Source organism: Castor canadensis, chromosome 9 (genome assembly GCF_047511655.1).
Source record: "Castor canadensis chromosome 9, mCasCan1.hap1v2, whole genome shotgun sequence".
Lineage (NCBI taxonomy): Eukaryota > Metazoa > Chordata > Mammalia > Rodentia > Castoridae > Castor > Castor canadensis.
In genome coordinates, this window is record NC_133394.1 from 115,217,482 (window position 1) to 115,243,657 (window position 26,176).

Below are 26,176 nucleotides of genomic sequence, written 5' to 3' on the forward strand. Positions count from 1 at the left end.
CCATACCCAACTCACTCAGCAGAATCCCTAATTTCTTACTCACAGCTAACAGATGACTATTTTTGTTGTTGCTGTTTTGCAGTACTGAGGTTTGAACTCAGGGCCTACACCTTGAGCCACTACACCAACCCTTTTTTGTGATGGGTTTTTTTCAAGATAGGGTATCCCAAACTATTTGCCTGGGCTGGCCTCAAACCAAAGTCCTTCTGATCTCTGCCTCCTAAGTAACTAGGATTATAGGAATGAGTCATTGGCACCTGGCTCATGACAAGTGTTTTTACGACAGGCTCTATATTCCAAGATGGCCTCAAACTCACCATCTTCCCACCTTTACTAGAATTATACATGTGTGCTACCACACCCAGCTGTGTTGGTGGAATGACTCAGCAATATTTTTTGCCAGGAGAAACAATTTCAATTCACCTAACCAAAAGCAAACCTCAGGTCAATAATGAAATCATACCTAATTTTCGCACTTGCAATCTAGGCACCCTACCAATTGAGCCATGCCTCCAGCATAACTAATTTTTGTTCTGGAATTTGCAAATTTGGGGAAATGGCTATAGGTCTGGATCTTGAATGTCCCCTAAAGACCTTGTGCTAAAAGTACGGTAGGTCCTCAGAGTGGACTATCGGGAGGTGGTGGAATCTTTTTGAGTTGGGGCCTGCCTGGAAATCCTTAGGTCACTGGAAGAGTGCCCTTGAAGAAGGTTGTAGGACAATAACCCATTCTTCTTTCTCTTTGCTCCCTTAGTAATGTAAGCAGTTTTGCCTAGCCATGCACTCTCCGCCATGATCTGTCTCACCACAGACATAAAACCACAGGGACCAACTGATCATGAACTGAAATCTCTTAAAACAAAATAACCTTTTCTTTTATTGATTTTGTTATAATAATAATAATAATAAAAAGCTAACACAATGACCATTTGTCTAAGGTAGCCATTTACTATATACTGATTTATCCACATGAATCGTATTTATTTTCTATCCTTACAAAACATCACTTACCACTGTACTTATAAATTAACAAATTGCAAATAAAACGAAGATGAGAGCTGATGCATATTCCTTTATATTTTATTTACCATAAACTAAGACAATATAGTAAATAACCAGAGAAAGGCTTAATAGTTTGATGCAAAGCTAAACACTGAGATATTATGCTTGCTCCCCCCACCCTCCCCAATTCAACATGCAGGTATCATTTATCTTCATATATACTGATTCTAAAGCATCACAGTATTGATAGTTTTATAAGCATCTTTGTCCTATTACTTAAACAATTTCAAACTGCACACAATTATGGCATAATACCATCATTCAGAATCCCAAGGCCAGTACATTTACACAATACTTAAACACTGCAATCTGTGTTTTTAAAGCATCATAAGTCAAACCACAAAAACCCAGGATTTAGTTTTAAATGTGTTTATGAAGACTGCATCTGAGCTCAAAGCATGCAGGTGTTCGTGACCACCTAGATGAAGCTGGATAGTGAATTTCTTCAGTAGGTCCAATGATGTAATTTTTCACTCATCCCAAGTATCTCCATATTTGTTTACTTTTACTAGGAAAAAAGCACAAATAATTGATGATTCCAAACAGTAAAGTAAAACACACTATCTTAAGTTTGTTATGATGATGAAGTTATGTTTCTCATTTAAAGCACACGAGTCAAACTGTAATTGCTTTAAAAAGGGGCTGGTCACATTTTTGTGAACTAGACTTTTGTGTTCATAACTGCAAATGTCCTGTATCAAGAATCTTACATAAATACTTGACTTTTATAAGGTAAACACAATCTACATCTTAATGATCAGAAAGCAGATTAGTAACTTGCCCAAGGTACAAGCCTTAACAAGCAGAACTGAGATTTGAAGCAGGTCTGTTTAGGTCCACAGCCTGGATGCCTTTACAACTTTATCACTACCTAATAAAGAAGTGTGGCATCTATGATAGCATATAGCAAAACAAGAAATAAAACTCACAATAAATTTGGGTTTTTCACAAAACATAGCAAGAGAAATGGTCAAATTATTATGGTTGTACTTATTTCAATCTTCTCTCCAACAAGCCGTCCACACAAGAAGTAAAAGGTTTCCAACATTCTGGCATTTTATAAGAAATTAAATTTTGGAACATGTTCCTTTTATTTATTTTATTATTTTTTTTCCAGTGCTAGGGATGGACCCCAGGGCCTCCTGAATGCTAAGCAAGCATGCAAGCATTTTACCATCCCCAGCCCTCCTCTGTCTTCTCTACTCATTTTACCTTCTCTTCTACATAGCTAATGATTCCAAACAATAAAGTAAAAAAACACTATCTTAAGGTTTGTTTCTCATTTGCAATTATAATTATAAAAGGGGTTTCCATCTGTGAATTAGTAACTTTTCAGAAAACCCAAGTAATTATAACAATGCAAAGAAGCAATTATCACAGTATGGATCCTATGAAGTCAAAACTATTCCACTATTTTACTAATAAGATATCATTTGTACCTTTCCCCTCACATTTTTATTATTCACCTTGCTTTCATCACCTCATAACTATGGCAGTTTTCTAGAAGTCATAGAATTTGTACCAACACTGCTCTGACAGCTAATAGATTATGTGGTTCTATTTTTAAAATTTGTTTTAATTTCTAATAGGATAAATACCAATAAACATAATCCACATAAACTAAAGGTGAACACCTTACCTGATACTTTTCAGATCTTGTGAATCAATCTATACTGCACTAATGTCACATTTTCTGCCTAGATTCAAGAACTTTTAGAAAATCACTAAAACTACTTCACAAGTCTTTCCATTAAATTATATAAAGCACAAAAAAAATCAGTTTCTTATACAAAGAAAAAGTTCATACTTTACATTACTGTGTAGGATAAGAGAATTTTAAAACTATTCAGTTAAAACCACGAATGCTAAAATCCAGCAAATGCTAAAGGTCCACCGTATTTCTTTTTCTTACTCCTTATTATTGCACTATTTGTTCTCACTCAAATACTCTATTTTTTGATACATCAGTGCAAAATACTATGCTGTGGAGATAGACAACAGAAAAGATAACAAAAATGAGAAAAATATTACTTCCTGCCCTCATGGAGCTTACAGTCTAAATCCTCAGATTAATTAACAACACAAAATACTACTAAGTCTGCACATATTACACAGTAATGACCACTAGATGCAAAGTTTATGCTAAATGTTTTCTAATGACAAACATCAACAAGGATTATAGACTACAAACATTTCAAAGGTAGATTTTTTTAAACAAAATTATTATATTGGTATTATTATTATTATAAAAGCAATTCCTAATGAAGCAATCACATAATTATTAGAAATAGAACTCTGTAAAAACTGTAACTAATAGCAAACACTAACGATTTTTATTATTTTTGCATTCTTTATGACCGATTCCTGTGTCTGTGAATTTTAAAAACAATTTGGCTGCAATGTTAGGGACTGAACCCAGGACCTTGACAGATGCGTGGTGAGCACTCTATGCTGAACTATCTATTCAATCCCTTCCTCTCGATTTTTAAATTAGTAAACAGAAACAATGACATATCCACTGGGATTCCTTAAGAAAGAAATTATAAAATCCTATACTGAAATAGGTATAAAACCTATTCAAATGTCCTCTTCCTTTAGAGGTAAGCTTCTGCCCTCAAATTTTACTTTGGGTAATAATGGCTATTCCAAAAAGACCTTAAAATGAAACCATGATTTGGTATGGGAGAGTAGCTCAGGTGGGAGAAGGCCTTATAGCAAGTATGAGGCCCTGAATTCAAACCCCAGTACCACCAAACTAAAATAAGTAAGAAAAAAGAAATCATGATTTTTAAAAAATATTTATTATCAATTATGAAGAACAAAAATACTGTTTTAAAAGTCAAATTCCTCTTCTGAAAATGCCCTAAAAGCTGGTTTATAAGGCACATAACTCTCAATTGCACAAACATAAAAGAAAGGCAATCTCATTAATCATGACTCCATTGTTCAGCCAAAAGTGCCATTACAATCCAACAACCATCCTCAGATAACTATATCTGGCCATACAAGTGATGGCTCCATTAGGAAAAAGACATCAATTCCCAAGGCAACTTCTTTAAAGGAAAAAAAAAAAAAAAAAAAAATTCAATCGAGTGCATAATTTCTACATTGTACTACAAAAATTAGTCTAACACAAAATGGCCTTTGGAATGCCTTAAAAATGAAAAGGAATAACTATCAAATTAACTATTCTTTAAAAAAAATTATCTTGGTAAATTGCTTGAAGAATTAAATCACATACTAATATAATTAATATTTTAAACTAATGTTTCAGTTTCCAATCCTAAGGAGTTAGGTGATTCAGACTAAACTATCATACCTTCTTTTTTTGGCACTCTTTCCTGCATAGGCCTGACTGAAGGGTCAGGCTTTTGTGTTAAAGTTACTTCATATGACTCTCTGTTCTTATTCCTTAATTCCTCATATGTAACATTTTTTCTTTTGGGACTTTCTTCAAGGTTGGGATCAGGTCCTAAAACAACAAACAGTTAATAAGTGGTGATAAAAGGATTTGGATAAATCCAAAGCGACTAAATTTTGCAACTGTTTCCTACCTACCATTAAAACAATAAAGTTAAATGAAGGATCAAATTATTACCACCATTTCAAAGGTACTATAACTTTCTACAGTGATTATAAAACTAAAATCTATTCCCCCTTATGCTTTTACACTTTTTATTTCTAAAATTTAGAATCAACACCATTATTTTTAAAAACTAAATCATGGCAGAAAAAAGGGTGGGTATCATAGATGGTACTTAACAATACAATTTAAACTCATTAAAATGCTAGTGTTTTAAACTGAAAACTTATTCATACCATGTATGGTATTAAAGAGGAATATGCTACTGATAACACCTAAACAAAACTTGACACTGCATATACTTTACTAATATTTTCATGGTAAATGTTCCAATAATCACAGACTACATATAAACAACTTCAGTTACTTAAAAAATTAGTTTACCATTTTCATGGTACTTAAAACAAAAAAATACTTGAAATAGTTACTGCAAAGTATAAAACAAAGCTGTTAACAGAATAGGCATTGTTTTCACTCTCCTCTAACAAATACAATACTGAGACAGGAAGTATCAACTATTCAGCCTGGGAATACACACTTTTTCTTTGTATCTTCCAAAGAAAGTCTAAGAATAAACAATTTATATTATCAAGAGTCAAATACTGAAAAAAACAGCAAACTCATATTAACTGACAGATCAAATATTGAGCAGTTTATAACATGTATAAATAGCAAAAAAAAAAGAAAGAAAACAGGCCATATAAACATTTTAAGAGAAATTAACTAGTGTTAACATTCAGTGAACAACTACTTACAAAGTCTTATACACCACACCAAAAGTATTTTATAGTAAAGTAAATTGGGGATGCCAATTTAATAATACCATATTAAAATTTAAATTAACAACTTTTCAACCCTAATATTTTGTTAATGTACACTACAATGACACAAAGCAAAAAGAATTTAAGTATCTCCTAACTGGTTTTAATAACATGCATAAAAGAAAGAATATAAAGAAAAAATATTATAATCTTATACTGTGTTTAGAACACTTCACTGCATTAGTAACAAGTAACTGCTGAATCCATGTCCTTTCACCACAGAAAGAAGATAATGTGTGTTGTCTGTTGACAATCAGTGAATTTCCTTGGGCAAATCACTAAGCTTCTCTGAATCTTAGTTTTGCCAATTGTAAAAACAGTAGTTTGACTAGATGATCTCTAGAGTTCCTTCCAGGTCTAAGATTTATTTCTTATCCAAAAGAAGAGTATTTTATTGTTCTAAAATTCTCTGATGAATGAAAACATATATCAGACAGAAGATTAGGGAAAAGTTTTTCCACTTACAAAGGTAAATTAATATCCTGCATTTTTTAGTGAATACGACTTATTGCTTTGGGAAGATTGTAAAGAGCTGGAAGGAATAAGAAAATATAATAAACTACCTATGATAAGTCTTCTAATAGAGATGATGGAGAGCTTCTACTTAAAAGATTAATAACTCTTTGGACTCCTGGTAAAAGGAAGCAGAACTAAAGCAAACAGGACTTAAGCAAAAGGAGAAAGTGCCCCACCCAGAAAGGGAGGACAGCATCTGGGGTAAAGCAAAGGAATCCAGTGTGGTCCATGTCAAAAGCAGTGAAAAAAATGGCAAGTTTAATTTATAGAAGGGGACAAAACCCAGAAGTGAACAGATGGATGGCTGCTGTGGAGAGCACTAACATATCAAACATGGGTCATATTGTTGCCTGCGGGTAGACACCAAAGGAATTTTTTAGCTTACTTTATGTGGAAAGGAAATTTTATAACATGAAATTTCCTAATGATAATGACAGGAAGGATGCAAGTCATTACAAGGAAAGGGTTGGTGCATGTCCAGAATATAGGAAGAATGGATGTGAATTTGAGACTGAAAAAAATGAAGATGTGAGGGACAAGGCTGGCTTCCTTTGGAGATAAGATAGTGATTTTAACCACTCTCCATATCTCCCCTACCCCAATTCCCATTTTAATTTGACAATGTCTTTGCTTCCAACCATTATTATGTGGAGGGAGAGATGAGGATTAACAGACTCTCAGCAACTTTCATTCAAACTCAAATCTATTTAATCTGAACTTCCATTCGCTCATCTCTTCTTTTTTCATAATCATTCTCTACCCCAACTTGCACAAACATGCTCAGGAAAATTTTTTGCACTGGGAACGGTCTACACTGGCACTATACAACACAGAACATGTGACTGCTGAATAACTGAAATGCTACTATCAAAGTTGAGAAATTGTATTTTACATTTTACTTTAAAACAAACAAAAAAACCCAAACCCCAACTGTTTCTTTAGCCTTGTTTGTTCCAGTTACTGGCTTACTGAATTTACTTCAAAGCAAGCGTTTTCAAAGACTATTAGACAGAGGTCCACAATCCCTTATCCAAACCCTCAGAGTTAAGCATATCTCACAATTCAGTTTCTCAGATTTTAGAAAAATAATACAGTATATATATTGTTTTTTTAGCCATCCAATTAGAGGCTCAGGGCAGGAATGCATAGTAAGTAGACATATTAAATGGTTCTACAACAAAATATGGGGAAATTATTTTAAGTACAGTAAATAAAGGTCATGTTAGATAACTTGTTAGTTTAGGTCAGGGTTTGCTACCAAATGAGTTCAGGCCACAATTAAAGTTTCTGGTTTTCAAGACCTTCGGGGTTTGAGGATTTTAAATAAGTTGTTATAGACCTATACATCTTTTCTTAAAACTCCCCACCTTTCACTACGGCCTAGACTGGAAAAAGAAAGGAAGCTAACATTTGTTTGAGAGTTTATTACTTGCCAGGAACTGCATCTCATTATTTCATCTAATTCCAACAGTTCTTTGAAAAGTTATTACCTCCGTTCAAGTCATCAGGAAACTGAGGAATTATAGATTTGGGTTTTACTGTGAGTATAATTACAAGGCCACATAGCTACCATATGTCAATCATGATTCAAATCCAACCCTTAATCCAAAGTTGGTATTTCACTTACTTGTGCAACCTTCAAAGTTAGTACTTACACAAACTTCACAATGCATTTTCACATGGATTGCTGAATTGACAACAGTTCCATAAAGTATTCTTTTTTCACATTACAGACAAGGAAGCTGAAAGCTTTAAGACCAGTCTATCAATTAAAACTTTCACCTTCCTAAAGCCTCTACTTCCTGAGGTACAACTTATTACTTCTATTCCACTAAATTTGTGTATTTTGTAACTTATCCTTGTATTTCTGTATCTTCCAAAAGACTGAGAGTTTCCAAAGGACAAGAACTAAGTCTCATTCATTTTTACTTCTTTCATACCTAACAAGACTGCCTGATACCTACTGGTCTTCAATGAATGTTGAACAAATAAAGAAATGAATAAATGAAAGGAACAAACAAGCTCGGTTAAGGTGATGGATGGGTTTAAGTAGATGGCTGATGGAAGAATACACAGGTGATATCCAGCAGAAAAGGTCATCAAATAAAGTTTATACATACGTTGGACCATAAAATGCTGAAATTCATTTCAAGAGAAGTTTCTACCTTGGGCAATATGATCAGTAATACCAGTGGGAGTGGATTCATTCATAGAAGCACTGAATGGAATTGGCTCATAACGAGGAAGCATGTCCTTTTCTATGTTGTCTGCTGCTGGGGAAGTCACAAAAGAGGACTGACCACTCACATTTGAGTCATATTTTGACTTTTGAGAATAGTACCTATAAAAGAATATACAAGAAATGTAAGTCATTGCCTTAAAATGTTAAGGTACGAAAGCAAGTTAGCAAAATAAAATAACCACAATTTTTAATAGTTATTTATAAATAAGCAATAAAACGAAGTCTGTCTCTGCCACAAAGCGCATTAAAAAATGTCTTGGCCCACTTAATTTTTAAGTCATCCAATACAAGAAAATAGAAACATATATCTAATTTTCTAAATATTTGGCTTTGGAGAAAACTTTAATATAAGTTAAATTTCTTAGTACTTTGACACAATAAACATGTCCATTTCACACATCAGTGGGGAAGTTACTTCCACAACTAGACATCTATATAAGCACTAACTTGCTAAAGCAGATACAGGTGATACTATCTCTCATGAGGTTTACATTGCTTGCCACAATGATATAATTTTTCTATCAATCTACTTAAATGACTTTAGTACTTACTTACCTACTTATCTAGACAAATTCATTTATACATACTACACAATACAATAACTAAACCACAGTCTGAACATCAGACATCAGACACTGTTTACTGGACTTAAAAGGCTGAAAATTTTAAACATGTGAAAACAAGAGCCTCACTATATAGGCCAGGCTGGCCTCTAACTCTTGCTTTTCCTGTCTCAACTTCTGAAGTGCTGCGAGTACACACTGCACCACCACTTCAGGCTAACATATAAACATTTCTTTTTTTCAAGTGTTCGTTTTTATTTCATTTACAAGTAATGGGACCACAGAAAGTTTGGAATGGGGGTGGAAACCCGTATTTCATAACCAGTATCATTATCTACTTCCAATAAGTACAGACTTTTCTTTTAAGAGAGATAGTTTTATCTATATATTTTACACTCTACCTTTTCAGTATCAAAAGTATTTCATCAGGATGCTTCACAGACTTCATAATCATAGTTTTAAGTAACTTCATAATGCCCACTAATAGTACAGCCTAGTTTAACTATTCATTCCCTTTTACTGGAAATTAAGCTGATTCAAGTTTTTCTTTCTTTTTTGGACAGGGTTTGACATTTTTGTCTGGGCTGGCTTCAGACAGTGATCCTCCTGGACACTGAGTAGGATTATTGATCAACCTGGCCCCAGTTTTTCTATTTATTAAAGTCAAGTTGTTAGGCTAGGAGTACAGCTCAATGATAGTGTGCCTACTTAGCACGTGCAAAGCCCTGAATTCAACCTCCAGTACCACAAAAAAATTAATCCAATAAAAACAAAATATCTACAAAGTAATAGGCTACTTGAAGATCTGGGTATGGTGGTACATGCCTATAATCCAGCACTTGGGAGACTAAAGCAGGAGGATCACAACTTTGAAACAAGCCTAGTTAAATAGTTAGGCCCTGTCTCAAAAGATATGTAATAATAAATAAATTAATAAAGAGCAAAGTTCTAAATAATTTTGTAAAAGCAAAGTTCTAAATAATTTTGTGCCTACAGTCTTCATTTTGATCTTACCACATCACTTTTTAAATTACTTAAATAAGAACTAACTCTGAAAGACAGGCATGGTGGTACATGCCTGTTAATCGCAGCACTCAGGAGGCTGAAGATCTCAAATTCAAGAACAAAGAAATAGCCTATCTCTAAAAAACAAAAAACTATGATTCCTAGTATGAAGCCAGAATACTGAAACAAACAATGTACTATATATCTCAGAGACAATTAAATAAGACAAACATTTTCTGCTTAGTTCATTTTCTTATTGAAACACTGGAATTAAAAAAAAAAAACTGAAATCTGTTAAGAGGATTGATAAAACTTGGAAATTCAAAAGAAAAGTCCAAAATACAGTAAACCAAATGTGTTTGCCAAACTGAATCAAGATAAAACCCTTCATTCTGGGACATGCAGTCCCAATAGGATGAAACTGTTAATGGGAACAGTGACAGCCAAGTAGTCTTGCTCCATTTTTTTTAATACAAATTACCTTTAGCCTACAGCAAATGGCAAGTTTCCAATGGTCCTTCAGTTAGGCAATGAATGTTGATGTACTGAATCAATCATGACACTACCTAGTTGTTTCTTTTATAAAAATTAAAAACCTTCAGTGAGGATCAGAATCTGGCCTACCCAGGTGGTGAAGACCGTCGTGCTTGTCCCGATCGTAAAGCTTCTCCAAGAGGGGAGTTTTCGAGATTCTTGAACTTCTCTTGGCAAGTTTTCACGTAAGAAAGCTTTCCAGCAAAGTATCCCATGATACAAGCAACTTATTTGTAAAAATCAAACAAACAAAAAAAAAGTGTCTTAATATAACTTTTAAACAAAAATCTCTTCTAAAAATACCCTTTTAAAAAGGATAATTCTAAATATCTCTTAGGTTTATAAAAGATTGAGATTTCCTAACATAATAGTAAAAGTACATTTAAGTCAGGCTCAGAGTTCATGGACTTTATAGATATGTTTCATTTTTCCCAAAGAAAGTAAGTCAAGATAAAACTGTCTAACATAAAGCAAACTGAATACACTACTTAGTTAATGTAGACAGGAAGATGTGGTAAATGGAAAGAATGGATGAGGGACTGAAACATTAGTGTTCTAGCTTAGTCACAGGATTTAGGTTATTTATTTTCGTGTAAAATGGGAATCACACTCGGTGCTGGCCAATTTCACAAGATTGCTTTAAAAATAAAACTAGGTGCAACAAATCTCTTAAAATAATGAATTAAGAAGTCTAACTAAAAGTAGCAACTATTCCATCATGTACCTATTTCCAATACAAAAGAGGGGTTAGCCTGAAGATTCATGAAAAGCCTCAGACACACTTTTAAAAGAGCAATTAAGCTTTTTTATATTAGCCATATTTCAAGATGTAAATTAAATAAAAAACTAAGCTTAATTCTAAATGTATTTATTTGGATTAATCATTTTCCTTCCTCATAGAAAAGAATTTATTTTCAAATATTAAGAACTTACAAAGAAGTTTCAATTTAGCAATTACATTACACTATAAAAGAGAGGTACAGCCTTTCAAGTAACTCATGATTTTTTTATGCTAACAATAAAATCTCCAAGTAGTCTACTTAACGAAAAGCTTAAACTCATCTGTCAAAGCATACAACCACATGACTAACATGAATAATTCAAAACATTGATAAAAACCAATGATCTAGATGAAAAATGTAAGAAAAATACAATGTTGTTCACACTTACATATAAGTTTAGGGATGGAACCATATTTTGGGTGACTTGAAAGGATTCCTAAAAAAATAAAGGGTTTTAAGTTAACATCAGCTCTTTTTTGATCCTAAGCTACTTAAAAGAATCAAGTGGATTTCGTATTAATACCAACAATTTCTTAAAAATCTAAAAAGACAATACAAACCATAAGAAAGGTGAATATCGAAAGATCAGGTGTACAGTCAATAGACAAAAAGATAAATAAAAAACTGTAAATGCCGAGAACAAAACAATCGTGCCTAAAAGGATTCCATTTTTATGGCATAAAAAGCTACCCAAGACCCAGAAACAAATCTAATGGAACAGATCTAATCTACACTGAAAGCTACAAAACTTATTAAGGACTGAAAGCTAAACACAACAATTAAATATTACAAAAATGACAATTCTCCATAAATTCAAATCAAAGTAAGGTTTTGCTTATTCTAGCAATCATTACAAACACCAAGAGCCGAGGCAATAATGCAGATTATGGAAGAAACTAGAGAACTGACTACCACCAATCAGCAATAGTAACAAAGACAGTTTTATGTAAGTGCAATAATAAGTAAACTGATCAAAACTAGAGTCCAGAAATGGACCCATATACATAAAGACAAAGGCAACACTGCAATAAACCAAAAAAGTCATTTCAAAATATAGTACAGGACCAATTACATATCCATAAGGGAGGAAAATAGACCTTGATCTTACCTCACACTATATTCAATTCCTTACAGCTTGAAAATCTAAGTATGAAAGATTTAAAAAAAGAAAAAAAAAAGCTTATAGAAGAAAGTGTAAGAGACCAACTTCGTATCCTCCGAGTAAACAAAAATCTTCGGAAGACCACAAAAAAGCAATCATTATGAAGGAAAACAAATCAGATGAAGTGAACTCTGTAACATTAATCAGTGGGGAAAAATAATCACAACATATATGTATTTCTAAAAAAGGACTCACTTTCAGCATATACATAGAATTCCAAAAAGACAATCTAATAAAAAATGGACAACAGACTCGAACAGATACTTTCCAAAAAGGATACAGTCAAGTAAGAATACAAACAAAAGAAAAGGTCCTCAACTTCATTAGTCATAGGGAGATGCAAATGAAAATCACAATGCAACCAGTACAAGAACTCATTTACCAATGGCTGAAATATAAGACACAAAAATAGCTAGTGTTGGTGAAAATATAGGAGAAATACTCCCAACAGTATAAAGTACTACCTATTAAAGCTGAATATACTCGTAATCTGTGACGCAGCAAAATATCTACCAAGAAATACTTCATTTATGGCAAAACTTACTGCAACAGTAGTCAAACTGAACCTACCTAATTGTTAGTAATGAATAAACTATGGTATATTCACACAGCAAAAACTGCATAGCAATGAGATATATAATCTACAATTGCATGCAACAATGAGGATGAATCCAGAGGTGTGTTAATAAACCAGTTTTCCACAATAAAAGCCTAAATTTTAATGTCTGTAAATTTCCACGATGTAAAGCTACTAAAGGGTTTTGACTTCTCAAGCTCCTAAAACTTTAAGTCAGTTCTCAAGATCCAGTATGAAACAGTTCCAACATACCGCTAATGAAACTCACAAGTAATGTTCAAAGAACCACCAAAAAAGGAATAATGAACTACAGAATTTTATATGAAGTACAGAAACAGAACATCTATAATGTTAGCCTCTTTTATACCAGTGTGACAATGAAGACGAAAAAAAGGAGAATGATAAAGAGTATCTGCACTTACACACTAAAAAGTTGTTCATTCTGTCACCTACTAGTTATAGACCACTGATAACATAAAAGCACTATATACTACGAAGTAGGGATCTATCAGTAAACAAGACACTCTCTTTATACTCATGGATTTATACCTAATAAAATAAACAAGAAATTTGTCTACCAAGGGGCTGGAGAAATAGCCCCTTGATAGAGCAACTGCTCTGTGTCAGACACTGGGTTCGATCCTGAACACAGCAACAATAACAACCAACCATACACATTTTTGCTGGACATGGTAGTGCTCACCTCTAATCTCAGCACTTGGGAGGCTGAGGCAGGAGGTTCCCACATATGAAGACAGCCTGGGTTACAAAGTAAAACCCTGGCTCAAAATATAAAAAATTAAAGAATAAAAAAATCAGTACAGCATGATGGCTTCCGTTCAACCACTCAAATATTTGAGATCTACTATGTATATTATAAATACCCTCTGACAGGTGCTAGGAGTTGCTCATTTTCCTAAGAGGAAGTAGCAAGAATGAAGGCAAAAAGACTTGAAGGCCAATATGATGTTCCTTGCAAAATAAAGGTTCATTAATTATAGTGGCAGTGCAGGTCGGGGTAGACAGTTTACAGAAAAATCTTACAAACTGGAATATGGGACATTAATAGGGCAAGGCAGATAAGGAATAGAAGTGATGGATAAATACCCTTGTTTCCTGCATGGTAGTAATGCAATTTAGATATGTGGGGAAAGGAAGAAATAATTTGGGGGGAAAATGAGTTCGGTTTGAGGAGCCTGGACAGAGGACATCCACGTGGAGACATTCAGAATATAATATAGCAGGTATCTAGGCTAGAGATATGGGGATTTAGCTGCAACACAATGCCACTGAAGCCCACATCAGTGCTACGTAGAAAGACATAGACTTGGGCTGGGAGTGTAGGTCAATGGTAAGCACACGCTTAGCCATGCAGCAAGCCCTGAGTTTAATAATGTTCAGCTCAAAAAAAAAAAAAGAGGAGGAGGGGGAGTGGACAAGGGTTGAAAAAAGAAATACAGACTAACAGCCAACAAGCAAAGCAGGACTCTGAAGAACACCAACATTTCTAACACTAGAGGAAAAAGAAAACCCATACAAGAGAACGTGAGCACCAAGAAATCATGAATTTTTATCTGTTAGTGCTACATACTGTAAGGTACATAGCAGTACATACTGCTCATGTATAACAGACACTAAAAAGAAAAAAAATGAAAAAATGGAGAACCTAACCCAGGTAGAATAAAAATTGTAAAAGCATACCATCTAATGTAGCCAAAAAATGATAAAATCCATGGCTTATCTATGAACAGACTGCACACTAAGCCATCACATTGCCACTGAGCCCATAAGCTCCATTCCCAGCCCATCATGTCAGCCTCCTGCATGCTCCTCCCAACAGTCATGCTTATTGTTCTCATCACCAGGTCCCTCCTTCCATATCTAAAACCTGCTTCATTTTAATCTAAATCCTGTTCATCCTTCAAAATCCCATTTTCTACAAAGATCTTTCTTCTTTGAACACCTACATCTGAGTCTCTATTTCACAATTTAGTAGCTTATTAAGTACTTAAGTTTTCTATTTGCTTCAATGCATGTTCACATGGTCTCTTCAAATGAACTACTACAAACCCCTCCCCACTGTCTAGCTCTAATCATTAATTAAGTGATCCCTGGATTATAGTAAGATAAAACAGGGAGAAAAGCAGACACTATAATTCCTCCATTGTTAACTCCCTATGCCAGTTTTTCCTTCAAAGTGATGTGGTTAAACTACTGGGTTTATTTTTATAATGCAGAGCCAATCAACTGAATGAAACAACTTAGTTTCAAGGGACATGTAAGTATAAATATATCTTGAGTTGTTTCCATATTTAAGATTCCTGTCATGCAATACATTGTGTTGAGGTTCTTTAGATAAAATTTTACCTCTCATTTACCTCCAAAACTAGTTTGTTGTGCTAGAGACTAAACCCAGGTCTTTACACACACTACACAAGCCTCTAGCCCCAGGCCAACAAGTACTTCTAATAACTAGTTTTTATCAAGAACACTGTCTATGTACTTCACATTGCTAACATGAAAAAGCTAAAATGTCCTATCATTGTCACCTTTTCAGAGGAATTAATTAGAAAAATGATTTTGTGTCTGGGTCATCCTAAAAAGGGGTCACCACCCCTTTTTGGGACCCTTCCCAGAATTAGGATACACAAGCAGAAATCTCACAAAGTAAATCCAACAGTAACTCTACTGCTTGTTTCACTAAAATTTAAAGTGCAAAGACTGATACATTCATTTTTATTTTTTACTTTACTCTACCACTTGAGCCACACCTTCAGTCTGTTTTGCTCTGCTTATTTTGGAGATGGGGGGTCTTGCAAACTATTTGCCCTGGCTGGCCTTGAACCATGATCCTCCTAATCTCAACCTCCCAATAGCTAGGATCACAGCCATGAGCCACCAGCGTCTGGCAAGAGATACCCTTAGTACTTAATCTAAACTCAATTCCACAGGAAATACTCTGTATTATTTTAGCTAACAGAATTTAGTCTCTTTGGAGACTTTGTTAAATAGATTACCTACCAGACCCCTGAGATTCTAATTTTTCTAAAAAGAAAATGTTAATGATGTTATGTGCAAGAGAACAAATTCTCAAATCAAGATGATCAAGTCAGTGAGCCCATGGAGACAAAACTCTCCTGATATGACATAAATTCATAAATGATCAGTGATAATTTAGCTTTATAAACTACATTATCATCTTTCCTTATTTAAAAATCAGGAAAGTAACATAAAACAAACATGATGTCCAAAATGCTAAATAAATTCAAAGTTCAAATATTTACCTTTACTAATTAATCCTTGAGTAATCAACATACTTGTGGCAGCCAAAGGCACAGCTATAAAAGGAAAAAGAACTTATCATTATCAACAAAAGGACATGATTTTGTCTTGAGTTCATTAGGAGATAAATGAGTATCAGTAAAACCATCTAGAAGTAGAATGCTTAACTAAAATCTTTAAGAGATTATCTTTCACAGCTGTACTACATACACAGGAGCCTTTAAGAAAACTTTACATAACATTAAGAAAAATAATTCAAGAACCATCTAATTTAGATTCTAAAATTAGTTAATATAACCAATATAACAAGTAAAAGTGACTAAAAGTTACTTCTGAAGTTAAGGGGGAAATAAAGAGACTCAAAGAGAAGCAAATTATAAATTAGAAAGGCCACTACTGACTAGTAACTAAATTCCATGCAGCACACTAAAGTGCCTTATGTGCAGTATTTCAGTTTTACTTTTTATGACATCTTTATAAGGTAGGTAACATTACCACCCTTTTAAAGATAAGGAAACTGAAGCTTAGAGATGTTAAGAATCTTGCTCAAAACCAACTAGCTCAATATCAGGTCCCATGTTCTAATGTAATCTTTCTGATGTAGGATCTCAAGCTCTTAAACTCTATACACTGTATGAATCAAGATACAAAATGCATTTTGCCATCATCACAAGGTGGCTGGGAGAATAAAAAAGCATGTATTTTAAATATTCCTTAAAATTATATGAAAATGTTGAGATGTGCATATTAACCCAGAGTGAAAAACCCAAAGCTCTCATAATTCCAAGGTGACTTAACTTAAAACTATGAATCACTGTTTTCTACATCAGCTCTAACAGAATTTCTGCAATGATGGGAGTTGTTCCTTGGCTAACATACCTGATAAGCAACCTAAACTGTTTGTATAAATACAGTTCACACTGAATACCTGCTTTCCAACTAGGAGGCTGGAATTTTGATACCTGCTAGGTGAAGTTGGCTATGTGATCAGTGCAACAGAAACCCTAGCTCTAAGTCTCTAAGGAGATTCCATGGTAGGTAACACTTAACATGTGTCATTACAAGCTGGTGGAGGAATTAAACATGTCCTCACAGAAGCTTGCACCAGGCTTCCTTTGGACTTTGCACCATGCTCTTTTTCCTTATTTTGTTTTGTATCCTTTCAGCCTAAGGTTTGACCCCTTACTATTCTACTTATTACCAGATTCTACCTTTGCTGGAGAAACGGTATCTTTAATTTAATAATTTTAAATTTTTTTTAAATTTAAATAAGCTACATGTGGCTGGTGGACACCACTCTGGTGTCGCAGACCAGGGGTTGGCAAACATGCTTTATAAAGAGTCAGAGGGTGAACAACCTTTGTTTCCTACTCAACTGTTTGAAGGCTGAAGTGCCCAGAAATAATAAACAAAGAACATAGCTACGTTCTAATAAAAGTCTATTTATAGACACAAAAGTATTAATTTCATGTACTTTTTTACATATAATGAAATAAGTCTTCCTTTTTTTCCTCCCAACCACTTAAAAATGTCAAATCAATTCTTAGCTCATTGCATATGAAAGTAAGATTTGGTCCATGAGCTATAGCTTGCTCAACTCAATTCTAAACTGTACATGAACAATTGAAGAATTAAAGTAATTGAGACATTTGAATTAAGAAAAATTTTACGGTTAAAATCTGTTAACTCTGGAATAGGGAATTAGGTTTGCCATCAGACACAATCTGCAGAAACCCTAAGGTGTGACCCCTTACTATTCTACTTACTAACAGATTTTACCTTTGCTGGAAAAATGGTTTCTTTTATGTTGGCTGGTTAGAATGCCTTCATGCATTATCATTTAAAGTTTTTCAAAGGACAAATCCCTTTCAATTACAGCATCAGTTCATCTCGGTTCAAGGATTGCAACAGGTAGCACTGAAGAATTATGTAAGGATAAAAGGTGAGGAGTTAGTTGGCCATCTCTACAATGGACAAGGCTTTCCCATTTAATGCTAAGAGTAACCGTCATGTTAAGGAGATTCTAGTACTAGTTCTTCCACTCAGCACTATGTCTGCATATGTCTCAACTTCTCACGCAATAAAGGAATAACAGATTAGGCATTAAGGTCTCTTTCCAAGTCATGTACTCTATTTTATGTCACATAAAAGGATAATGGTAAAATTGAAAGGGATTTCAAGTTATCTAGTCCTCATCCTGATATCCAGAAAGGGTAAATCATGTGCTCAATGTAACACAGTTTTGGTAAAGCTACAATGAGAACACAAGTCTTCTGACTCCAAGTCAGTGACTTTTTCTATTATACTATGTGATTACTATTTCAGAGTGTTAAATAACCTGTTTCTTTAGGTAAATCAATAATCCTGATAAACGAAAGCTATTCTGTTATTACCAAAACCATATAAATACAAGGATTCCTACAATTCCTTCATCTTTTTCCTCACAATATCAAAATGCTATTGCAAATTCACAGCTCTTTTCAATAAACTTTTATTTGATTAATTATAATAGTACCAATGGCCATTTAATAAAATAGCCAACATTTATATAATTAAATTGAATTAACTGAATTAATTTCCGTAACAATTCCATGAGATAGGTAGTAATCATCCCCATTTACAGTTAAGAAAACAGGGACCCAGACAGGAACTTGCCCAAAATCTCACAGCTAGTAGGTGTGGAGCTGAGATTTGAATCCAGATGGTAAAGTGGGCCCCGGAGTCTATGTTCTTATCACTGATTAAAATGTCTCACTTGAAAAGCAGTCATACCTGAACTACTGTAACATGTAATGTGCAATAAACTGACCTTTTTTATATGTGGAGTCTCTTACTTCCTATATGTTTGGGCAGAGAGACACTGGGTTTTGGTCAGTATATAAGGCCACAATTTTAAGCACCTGGAAATAGGATGCCTTCATAGTTGTCATCATCCACCGCCACCCTCTTCCCCCAGTGGTTTTTTTTTTTTCGGTGTTACCACTTGGGCCATGTCTCCAACCCTTTTTGCTCTGATTATTTTGGAAAGGGCCCTCTCACTTTCCCTGGGCCAGCTTAGACTGAAATTCTCCTATTGTAAGCTTCCAATGGTTGCTGGGATGACAAACATATACCACCACACCCAGCTTTCGTTGGGGAGAGGGGTCCTCAGGAACTTTTACTGCCTGAATGGCATGGAACCTTGATCCTCCCAAATAGCTTGAAATGACAGGCACATGCTGTTTCACTCAGCTATTGGTTGAGATAGGGTCTTGCAAACTTTTTGCCCAGGCTGGCCTCAAATTTTGATCCTCCAATCTGTCTCCAGAGTAGCTAGGATTATAGGTGTAAGCCACCAGCTCCCCACTCAGTTGTACTTTTAAGATTAACAAAAGGTAGTCAAAGAAGAAAGGAAGTTACCGTGAAGGAAATGATCCCTAGATCGACAAGTCTAATTTTAAACCAGGATGAATATATTTCACAGACCTCAAAAACATGTAAAAATTGCCATTAGTATCTTTCTACACATTCTTAAACACTTTTTAGAATACCTTTCTTGAAGATACAAATGCTAAAGTACAAAATTTCCTAGTGCATGACAATGAAGTCCTACACTTGATAATTATAAGAACTGTATTAATTTCCTACCATCTGGTACAGCTAAAGCTCTATATATTTCCAATGGTTGATGTTATTATACTACAAAACACCTGAGTTATCTCTTTTAAGAGTCAACTGCTTCTTATTAAATTTTGGGCTGCTGTAATTTCCCAGTAATCCAAATATAAATACAATTAACAAGCTGTTTTTCAGCATGTCTTTATTCATGCTTTTTAGTCTCCTCAATTTGGGATTAATCTGTTTTAATACAAAGAAATTTAGCCTTCTATAGTTAACATACCACATGTCCTAGTATTAATAATCATTAATATCCTGCCTGTAAATATACCACTGCCCTTTCAGTGTACTTTGGCATAATGATGTTACAACTATTTAGGAATGCTAACACATACAAAGGCACAAACTTACCCAGAAATAAGTATGAACACAATAGCATCTCTGCAACCATTAGTCTAATATTACAACGATCTCAAACCCTATCTATCAGTATTTGGGGGGTAGGAAGGAGATCTTCCTATATAGCACCCGCTGACCTTGACCTCTTATATATCCCAGACTAGCCTCGAACTTGAGATCTTCCTGCCTCTGCCTCCCAAGTGCTGGGATTACAGACATTCGATGCTTTAAAACTTTTCAGGGCTGGCAGAGTGGCTCAAGTGGCAGAGTGCCTGCCTAGCAAGCATGAGGCTCTGAGTTCAAACCCCAGTACGGCAAAAAATAAATAACAAATCAAATAAATGTGTCCTTTAAAAAATCTTTCATTGCCAGCCCATCTTCTCCATTCCAAATGGCAATGTACTCAACTACATCTCAGTAACTATTTGACTGAGTTATTACCAAAAGCTTTTAACAGATTTCACCAAGCATCTTTCTAACCAATCCTGCACCATTACCTAATCTTCCTTTAAAAACTTACATTATGATCTCCTTTACCCAAGAACCAAAATTATATAATCAATCAAACCTTTTAACTCACAATTTTATTTTCTATCCCCAGCAAAAGATTTTTGCTCCATCAGTTCAGCCTCAAGGCTCTAGCAGAGATCACGGTTATTGTAGACTCTCTGCCTTTGCTCAAGTACAACTAATTTATTTCTAGTTAAAACTTACTGCAGTTATGCACATAATTTTCATGTGTTTCACATAATTACTTTGTCTCAACTACAGCATGACAAAGTCTACCTCATAAAACTTATCTCCCAGGCAATGTCTTATACATTTTAAACATACATACTGGACCGATTTATGAAAACTGACATCCACCTTAAGTTGTTTCTCCCCCTTTTTAAAACTCCACCCTGCCTTTTTGTTAGAATTACCTTATAATAATTGTAAATGCCTGCAGCTTCCAGGTGAATTAACACAGGATCTTGTTTAAAGTAAAATTACATTTTGTGTATGATTTTAGTATTCTCTGTATTTAAAATAAATTTTGACATATAAGGTCAGAAATCAAGAGCTAGTAGTGTAGTATGGTAACGCTTCACAATAATAAAGTGGTAACTAATCAATTTTTATTACAGTTAAAAGTGAAGTAAAAATTATGAGCTTGTGATTCATACAAACCTGGCTTCAAGTTCAGACACAGTAACTCACCAGCTACCAGCTACGTAACACGAACTAACTCGTTATTTGTTTAACATCTCTAAACCTCAATTCCTTCAGCACTAAAGCAAGGGTAATAGTTACCAACCTGTTTTGTTTTTTTATAAGATCCATTTACATACTCAGTAAATGTTACAAAATTGTGTCATGGTTCAAAAAAAAATCTGGGAATAATTATTTTAAAATGTGCACAACTCTTTCATTTCCTCAGCCTCAAATAGCAACAACCACACTTTGCCAAAGGGGTGTCAGTTCATTCCATATGGAATTATAATGTCAAATGCCAAAATTTCAGGTATAAAGTTTTGATCAAATTATGTTAATTAGAAAACTGAACTTACATCTGAACCAGAAGCTTTCTTCATTGCACTCTGCAAAGACTCTTCTTTCTTCCTCTGTTGGAATGTAATCAGCCCCGATGTCTTTTTACCAAGGAAAATTGGAAAATAATAAAATAGCCATTTAAAAATGAAGCCTAAAAAACTAAGTTAATCTAAATATTAACAAAAGACACCAGAACATTAAAAAATAAATAAAAATTAACTTGTGAACTTTTAAGAAACTTTGACTTCAAACAGAATTTTATGCTATCACCTTGCAGTCAGAACGGGCTACATTTTAAATGTGCTGGACCCAGTGCTAAATGAAAATATGGAACCCCCTTGTTCAAATCATTCAGAATACCAAAATGACAACTACAGAGCATTAAAGCATGCATGAAGCCCTATGTGATCATAGGGGACACGCCCATGAAGTTAGCCCATGAGTAACTACTACTACTCAGGCTATCAAATATGCTTTAAATAGAAAGTGCTTCTAACTATAAATACTTAATAGGATAGTTACGAGGAATCGGTCTTGGAACTTCTGCATTCGGCTCTCGAAAATCAGCCCTCCCATTCATCTTTCCCTGTATCAAAAACATTTGTATTATGTATTAGAAATTATCACAGTAAGTTAAAGTAAATACATATAATGCATGACAGTGAAATACTGGCCTAAGTGGCAATCAATCAACAAATATTTCTAAACACTACATCTTAACTACATGCTATAATAAAAACAGCTAAATGAAAATTTCATAAATCTATTAATTAATTTGGACTGATTATTCATGTTTGGTCCTTGAGTTGAAAAATAAGTGACTTGTAAGCATTCATCAAGTGGTTAATATAAAGTTAAAATATAAAAAGATATCAACAAAAGGACAGACATTTTTCCTCCTGAAGCTGATTTACTTCATACTGTCCTATGTTTTGGTCCTTTTAGAAATCTATACTCAATGATTACACTAATTCCCAAACAGAAAAAAATCCCAAGCTATAGAAATTAATAATCAGGAAACACCCAACCTCTCCCACAAAGCACTATTTTAAAACGGAGGGTGGGGAATAACAAAGACATCCTATCCTTTCCCAGTGGTGTAAAGCTAACAGCAAAACTACGTATCTTCCAAACTTTCTTACCTGGGCACAAATAATCTTCAAGTAACAGACGAATACATGAGATTAAAAAAAAGAAAGAAATGCAACAGCATTCCAAGAACACACACTTTTTATTTATTTATTTAAAACCCATACCTTGGGATTTAAGAGACCAACAGATCAAATAACTGTATTTTACAGATAAGACAGAGGATAATGATTATTCTAATTTTTAAAACTGCATGGTAACGCGAAATGGTGCACGCAATGGCGACAGCAATAGGACCCTCCGTAATTCAACTCCGAGGGCCTCCTCTACAGCGATCCCTTAATCAGGGAAAGGAGCAAAAGCAAGCTCAAGTCTAGGATGGACGAAGCCTCCTGCACAAGCTACCTGCGTATCAGAAAAACGAAGCCTCATTTTGCACAGCGGCGTCCTGTCAAGAGGCTGACAAGGCTGACGAGGCCCCTCCCGACCATTCTAAGCTCGCAATTCTGGAGCAGCTGAGCCAACCCCCTGCGGGTCGATGACCGCCATTCCCGACCACCATCCCCGTCCCCACCTGCAGCTGCGGAAGTGCAGCACTCCTCCGTCACCACCAACCTCCTCCCGCACTGCCCCAGCCCCACCCCCCACCTCCCGCAGTCACCTGCACTTAGTAGCCAAAACCCAGCGCGCGTTTGGTGCACCCTCACAGCCAGGAAAATGGCGTAGGGTGCAAAACAGTGGCCCGCCGCGCGCGAAGGTGCGGGGAGGGGGGGGAAATGGGGCTCTTGGCGCCACCTCACCCACCTCCCGACGTCAGCGGCACGAGACCAGGAGGCGAGCCCAAGCGACCAAGGGCCCAAAAGGGCTCTAGAAGGGGCAGGGGGGGAGAAAAGCGCGCGAGACCGCAGCGGGAAGGGGAGGGGGGCCGCACTGCGACGCGACCGCCAAGAAAAGTCACCCAGATACGGAGCAAAGTGACTGCGACCCGGAAGCAGTCTGCCTATTGCAGGAAGTGACGTTAAGTCCTTCTGAGGAGTAGAACGCAAAGCAGCCTCGCTATACGCACTAGTGTCCATGGACCCCGCCCCTTTCAGCGGCTTCCTCCGCCCTTCGCACCCAGGCCGTGGCGCTCTCGAGCTGTACTGCGGCTGCGCCTGGGGCGGAGACCCGCCCCCTCCCTGGAAAGCAAGGGAGGCGTTGTGCGCTTGTGACGCAGTCAGTGATCTTCCTGTGAGCCCCCTGGCCGCATCTTGTGGAAACCCCGGTTATCCCGGGTTGAGAGTTGCCGAGTTTGCTTGGATTTCCCTGCTTTTAAGTTTGCATAATTCATATCACCCTTTATGCTTCTAGGATAGGAGCATAAAGTAAATTTTAAGCGTGTGCCCTTGGTTATCTGTCAGACCCTCGACCCTATTTGCCCGGTCTGGCTTTCTCACCTGTTCTGGAACGCAGGCAGGTGCATGCCCTCTCTGACCCTGACTTTACTCGTCCAAACAATGGAAATAATGCCTACTTCATAGGGTTATTAGGATTAAACTTCTGAAAAAGGGTGTAAGCACTCAATCTCTAGGAGAGTACATTTGAATGCGGGCTTCATGATTTTCATTCAAACATCATGCCACACCCAGCCATTTTCTTTCATTGATTTCACAAATGTTTATTGAGTGCCTACTCAGAACCAAGTACTTGAAGTTTATTTTTATTTTGGTGGAACTGGGGTTTGAAGTCAAGAAATCCTTGCAAAGCATGTGCTCTGCGGCTTGATCCACACCTCCAGTCCATTTTGCCCCAATTATTTTGGAGATGAGTTCTCACAGACTCTTTGCCCAATGTTGGCCTTGAACCGCGATCCTCCCAATCTCAGCTTCCCAAATAGCTAGGATTATAGAAGTGAGCTGTTGGCAATAATGGTGCCAATAGGTTTCAGTTCTTACTGCACCCTTAACCTTCTGTTTCCCAGGGTCATGGTCCTGCCTCAAGTCTAGCTTGAATTCTCCTTCTGCCCCAACCTCCAATCAGCATGACCCATAAGATCCTAAGCAATCAGATCATGCCGAGTCTCACTGAGGGGTATTTAAGCCCCTGCTCCTCTCTCTCTCTCTCTCTCTACCTTCTCTCTCTCTCTCTCTCACTCTCTCTCTCTCTCTCTCCTCTCTCTCTCTCTCTCTCTCTCTCTCTCTCTCTCGCTCTCTCGCTCTCTCGCTCTCTCCCTCTCTCGCTCTCTCCCTCTCCTACCAGGCAAAAAAGAATCTCTTGGCCAGATCACTCCTCTCCACATGGTCACTTTGGGGCCTATATTTGGTGCCTTGACTCGGAGCAGGTTTCCCCACTAATCCTGGTGGGACCTCGATTCCGACTCACCCCACGACCACCGTGAGGATGTGACTGGCCAGGACTCATCCTCCTGATCGCCCTCACTTGCATTCAACACCAGACTTTCTTTGGTGAGTCCACGTACCCTTCTTGTGGTCCCTTTGCAGTCTCTCCCTTCGTTGTCTCTGGGGTGTCAGCGTTTTCCCTGTGTCTCTGGGGCTCAGATGGTAGAGGGGTTCCCTTCCCTCTCATCCGGCTTGGGTCTGTTTTGTCTTGGGTCTCAGAGACCCCCCCATCCAAAAAGCCTGGTGCCAGGTGACCCATAGCCCCAGGCCCTTTGGCCTTGCACACCACTAGACTCAGTGACAACTGATTCTTGTGTGCCTTGTGCTGTTCTCAGATATTTGAGTCTCGTAGGGACCCCCCACGGTTCATAATATCCTCCCATTATAGCCCTCCGGGACCAGGTCCCACAATGGGGGCCACTACGTCCTCTTTGCCATCTGACTCCCCACTAAAATGCCTTCTCAATAATTTAGACACCTTAGGTTTGACCCCAGACATAAAACTAAAAAATTTAATCTGCTTTTGCACCCAAATCTGGCCCACTTATCCTTTAGACAACCAAGTCACTGGCCCCTTTTTGGGTTTTTAGATCCCAACCTTTTACGGGACATATAACTACTGTGAGTGATCGGGACAATGGGGAGAGATTTCATTATGTCCAAGCTTTTTCATACTTCCATCTAAATCCGGCTCTCTGCACCACTTGCAAACCTAAACATGTACTTCTTGCTCTAAAGCCCTCAACCTCAACCTCTGCCCTCTCTTTGGATTTCGACCCAGCCGGTGAGCCCCCTCCATACCGCTGACAGTCTCCACCCAATCCTCTTCCGCGACCTACTCCGCCATCTTTAGCAGCCCCTCCACTTTCTTCTTCTTCATCCCCTTCGTCGCCGTCACTCCCTACCCCCACTGCACCCTCCACTCCTTCTCCTCCCTCCCCCTCCTTCAGCCCCCCCTTGTCGGAGACAGGGCTCCCTTTGTGAGCCATTCTGTCTAGACCTTGCCCTGGAACATTTTGCGGTTGTTTGTCCCAACTTCTCCACCTCCAGC

The 26,176-nt window shown here is 36.6% G+C and overlaps 1 protein-coding gene across 4 annotated transcripts; it reads right to left on the bottom strand.

The window, feature by feature from the left end:
* Window positions 1-1,062: 1,062 nt before the first annotated feature.
* On the bottom strand, window positions 1,063-23,747 carry Ociad1 (OCIA domain containing 1). 4 transcript variants are annotated; one of them, XM_020158435.2, is made up of 9 exons: window positions 23,552-23,747; window positions 22,181-22,244; window positions 21,676-21,756; window positions 16,132-16,185; window positions 11,497-11,544; window positions 10,417-10,552; window positions 8,148-8,323; window positions 4,382-4,534; window positions 1,063-1,570 (listed from the first exon to the last, which is right to left on the bottom strand). In XM_020158435.2, exons 2-9 carry the CDS (start codon window positions 22,236-22,238, stop codon window positions 1,533-1,535), a joined length of 744 nt encoding a protein of 247 aa, XP_020014024.1. In that variant the 5' UTR covers window positions 22,239-22,244; window positions 23,552-23,747; the 3' UTR covers window positions 1,063-1,532. The 4 variants fall into 4 exon arrangements, with proteins under 4 accessions (XP_020014024.1, XP_020014023.1, XP_073898385.1 ...); XM_020158434.2 differs by having other exon boundaries at window positions 23,409-23,747; XM_074042284.1 differs by lacking the exons at window positions 4,382-4,534; window positions 23,552-23,747.
* Window positions 23,748-26,176: the final 2,429 nt, after the last annotated feature.

Coding starts and splice junctions, on each gene's coding strand:
- Ociad1 (XM_020158435.2), bottom strand. CDS start 22,238: ATGAATGGGAGGGCTGATTTTCGAGAGCCGAATGCAGAAGTTCCAAGA. Junction 10,553..11,496: donor TTCCATCCCTAAACTTATAT/GTAAGTGTGAAC, acceptor TTTACAAATAAG/TTGCTTGTATCATGGGATAC. Junction 8,324..10,416: donor CGACGGTCTTCACCACCTGG/GTAGGCCAGATT, acceptor ATTCTTTTATAG/GTACTATTCTCAAAAGTCAA.